The sequence below is a fragment of the Solanum stenotomum genome, chromosome 2, assembly GCF_019186545.1.
Source record: "Solanum stenotomum isolate F172 chromosome 2, ASM1918654v1, whole genome shotgun sequence".
Classification (NCBI taxonomy): Eukaryota; Viridiplantae; Streptophyta; class Magnoliopsida; order Solanales; family Solanaceae; genus Solanum; species Solanum stenotomum.
The window spans coordinates 50,576,717-50,581,002 of NC_064283.1; the positions used below are offsets into that span (position 1 = coordinate 50,576,717).

At 39.4% G+C, this 4,286-nt stretch overlaps 1 protein-coding gene across 1 annotated transcript; it reads right to left on the bottom strand.

Moving 5' to 3' along the window:
* Positions 1 to 2,364: 2,364 nt before the first annotated feature.
* Positions 2,365 to 3,252, bottom strand: LOC125856062 (uncharacterized). The gene is made up of 2 exons (XM_049535650.1): positions 3,081 to 3,252; positions 2,365 to 2,954 (listed from the first exon to the last, which is right to left on the bottom strand). Exons 1-2 carry the CDS (start codon positions 3,250 to 3,252, stop codon positions 2,365 to 2,367), a joined length of 762 nt encoding a protein of 253 aa, XP_049391607.1.
* Positions 3,253 to 4,286: the final 1,034 nt, after the last annotated feature.

Genomic DNA, 4,286 nt, shown 5'->3' on the forward strand with positions numbered 1-4,286 from the left:
ATCCATGTGCTCGCCTACGAGTCATACACGGATTGGCCGGTTGAAGGGGACTTGGATTGCCAAAATTGCTCAAATTAAATTCATTGAAATTATAACCCTTTGTTTATTAAATGATCATAATTTATTAGATTAAAAATAACCATTTTACAAAACTAGCTTATTTGATAAAATAATCATTTGAAAAAATAAAATTATTATAAACTAGTTACTCAATAATTATGGTAATACTGAAATGTTTTGGTGGTGAGGTTTTTAGCACGAATAGAGGGATGAGATATAGTTCTAAAGAACATGAATGAGAAATGCTTCGTAGCAATTTCTACTGGAGACTTATGGTAGAGGGATGCTTTTTTAAAAGAATGCCCCAGTGTCAGGTTATACTGAAGTGAGACTTGAGATAGTTATCTGAACTTTTGAAAATTGAGTCGAGTTGAGTTTTGAAAGTGAATCCTTGACGTAGCTAGTGATTCTTGACATTGCACTAACTTGCCCTAGTTTGCTGCTTAGAGAGAGTTCCTCATTGTAATGTGTTGTCCTGCAAAACATGTAAAAAGGTGAAAGATACCTGTTGCGGTTCAAAAATTATAAATTAAAATTGGAATGTAAAGAGTAGAGTGTAGATGTCCAAACGATTGTAGATGTCCCCAATTTTTTTTGTGTTGTGAATGTGATGTAGGTGAAGTAACTTATAATGTAAAGGCCCTCGACTGGCGGGGTTGTTGTAATGTAAAAGCCTGTATTCGGCTGTGTAAAGCATGTAATGTAGACCTTCGCTTGGCGGGGCGATTGTAATGTAAAAGCCTGTATCCGGCTGTGTAAAGCTTGTAATGTAACATATTATTGTTAACGTATGACAGCGTCGCTATGCTTGTATGCCCCCGGGCGGTGGAGCTTCGGTGACATCGCTACGATGTTAGTCTCCAATTGGCGGAATTCGATCAATGTTTGCTATGTACAGCCTCCAGTTGGCAGAATTCGACGATGTTTGCTATGTACAACCTCCAATCGGTGGAGTTATTGATGAGGTTACATTACAAGCTCCAGTTGGTGGAGTTATTTTGACAAAAAAGCTAACTATCTTATTTTCCTAGGAGTATCCTCTTTTCTTCAGTATTTGATCTGGATCTCGAGCGTACCTGCAAAAAATGAAATGTTCTTAGATATAATATGCTAGTTGAAGTACATTCGGGAAATAAACTAGGGAAAAAGTATTTTGGCTTATGATTGTAGAAGTCGAATGGCGCCTCCGATCGTCCCCCGAGACTTGATGCTGTTTTCTTGATTCTTGTGTTCCTGCGCTCAAAGAAAATTTTTTAGTTTGGGAGGGGGTGTTGATTTGTATCGACTCGCGAACTGAAGCCTCGTCACTGGAATCTTTCGACGTTTTCTTTGCCTGCACGTAGTTTCTTAACCTAGAGACTTGGTAGGTGGAAGAGTAGAAAAATCTTTTGAAAAGAATTAGCTTGTTTTTTCTTTCTAGAAAATAAGTATATTACTTGTATATTAGGTATATATATATGTAGTAATTTTCCAATGTTTTTTAGATTATGACATGTTCCGAAGTCCATCGAGCTTTCCATTTTGTTGACTATATCCAACATAGTCTTCTTGTAGCTTTTACCCTCATGATGAAGCTTGTCTAGCTCTTTTGCAGACACTGCGACGATCGAGATTCTTCATATTCTGAGGTTATGCTAACTACGAGGAAGTGTTTCCTAAGGGTTAGAAAAAAATGGAAATTATGCAGTGCATTGATCAAGCCTGACTCAGGCTGCCTACGTATCCCCAAAGTAGGAATCAGATCATAACGTAGTTCGAATACAAGTGGGAGAAATAGAAGTATATAATGTAATGACCGAGTTTGACTCAAGCTGCGTATGTATCCAAGTGGAATCAGGTCGTAACGTAGTTCGATTACAATAGAAGACTGAAAAATATGAAGGAAAAGTAAGAAACTTGTGATGCAATGACCGAGCCTAACTCAGGCTGCTTACGTATCCAATCGGAATTAGGTCAAGACATAGTTCAAATACAAAAGGAAAGTGAAAAATATGAAACGCAAGAGATCGAATTCGATAAGGATTGCCTACGTATCCCACCGAGGAAATTCAGGTCGAGCGTAGTTCTAAATACATGGAAATGATGATTTTGGGTTTTCTAAGGGAGACCGAATTCGATGTGGTTTGCGTACGTACCCCGCTGTGGGAAGTCAGGTCTAAACATAGTTCTGTTATATAAAAAATGCAAAAGTACAAGAAATAAGCACTAATCTTGAGGTCTTCAGATGTAGTATTTCTTGATGGCGTCTGAATTGATTGGCTTTGTGCTCACTCTGCCGTCCATTTCTGGTAAGATTACCGCTCCTCAAGAGAGTACTCTATGAACCATGTAGGGTCCTTGCCAAGTTGGTGCAAATTCCCCTTTGGCTTCTCCTTGGTGAGGAAAGATCTTCTTTAATACTAACTGCCCCGATGTGAACTTTCGAGGTTTGACTTTCTTGTTGAAGGCTTTGGTCATTCTATTCTGATAGAGTTGTCCATGACAAACCGCGTTCATCCTCTTTTCATCGATGAGCATCAAATGTTCAGGACTGCTACGTATCCATTCCACATCGTCCAGACCAACCTTTTGGATAATCCTTAAAGATGGTATTTCCACCTTGGCGAGTATTACTGCTTTTGAACCATAAACCAACATATAAGGAGTTGCCCCAGTTGATGTTCTGATCGTGGTGCGATAACCGAGTAAAGCATATGGTAGCTTCTCATGCCATTGCCTGTGACTGTCTACTATTTTCCTTAAAATCTTCTTGATATTCTTATTTGCAGCCTCAACTGCTCTATTCATTTGTGGCCGGTAAACTGTGGAATTTCGATGAGCAATCTTGAATCTTTCACAAGTTTCCTTCATAAGATCGCTATTAAGGTTGGCCACATTATCTATTATGATTGTTTCTGGAATTCCAAACCGACAAACTATGTTATTGCGAACAAAGTGTGCCACTACCTTCTTAGTCACTGCCTTGTATGTCGAAGCTTCAACCTATTTTGTGAAATAATTGATTGCCACCAGGATGAAACGATGTCCATTTGACGCAAGAGGCTCTGTGGGTCCAACAACATCCATGCCCCAAGCGGCAAATGGCCAAGGGGAACCCATCACATTGAGCTCATTCGGTGGAACCCGTATAAAATCTCCATGCATTTGACACTGATGACACTTTTGAACATACCGGATGCTATCTCTCTCCATGGTCATCCAAAAATATTCGGCTTTTAGAATCTTCTTTGCCAAAGTGAACCCATTCATGTGAGATCCACATGTTCCTGCATGTATTTCTTCCAAAAGCTTTGTCGCTTCTGCGGCGTCGACACACCTCAACAATCCTAAATACAAAGTTCTCATATATAGGATTTATCCGTTTAGGAAGAAATGATTGGCCATCCTCCTCAAAGTCCGTTTCTGCTTGCTTGTAGCATTTTTAGGATATTCTTGTGCTTCTATCAATCTTCTGATGTCATAGTACCAGGGTTTTCCATCCAGCTCCTCATCTACATGAAAACAGTATGCATGTTGATCATGTATCTTTATATCAATATGGTCGATGTAATTCTTGTCTGGATGTTGAATCATCGAGGACAATGTTGCCAAAGCATCGACAAACTCATTTTGAGCTCGAGGGACATGCTTGAACTTAATCTTTGTGAATCTTCTACTCAACTCTTTTATGTAATGCAAATAAGGAAGGATTTTGACATTCTTAGTGGTCCATTCTCCTTGCACTTGATGAACCAACAAGTCAGAGTCTCCTATCACCAAGAGTTCTTTGATATTCATGTCTATGTCCATTTTGAGTCCGAGAATACAAGCTTTATATTCCGCCATGTTATTGGTACAGTAGAACCTAATCTTGGCTGAGATTGGGTAATACTGACCTGTTTCCGAAATTAAGACTGCTCATATTCCAACTTCTATAGAGTTTGATGCCCCATCAAAAAACATTCTCCATCCATCATACGATTATGATATATCTTCTCCTACAAACAACACCTCTTCATCAGGGAAGTAGGTCGTGAGTGGCTTGTAATCCTGGTCCACCGGATTTTCTGCGAGGTGATCAGCCAAGGCTTGTCCTTTGATGGCCATCTGTGTCACATACACAATATCAAACTCGCTTAACAAAATTTGCTACTTCGCAGTTTACCCGTAGGCATGGGCTTCTGAAAGATGTACTTTATTGGATCCATTGTTGAGATCAAGTACGTGGTGTATGCATACAGGTAATG

Coding starts and splice junctions, on each gene's coding strand:
- LOC125856062 (XM_049535650.1), bottom strand. CDS start 3,252: ATGGAGAGAGATAGCATCCGGTATGTTCAAAAGTGTCATCAGTGTCAA. Junction 2,955..3,080: donor TCTTGCGTCAAATGGACATC/GTTTCATCCTGG, acceptor TTGGAATTCCAG/AAACAATCATAATAGATAAT.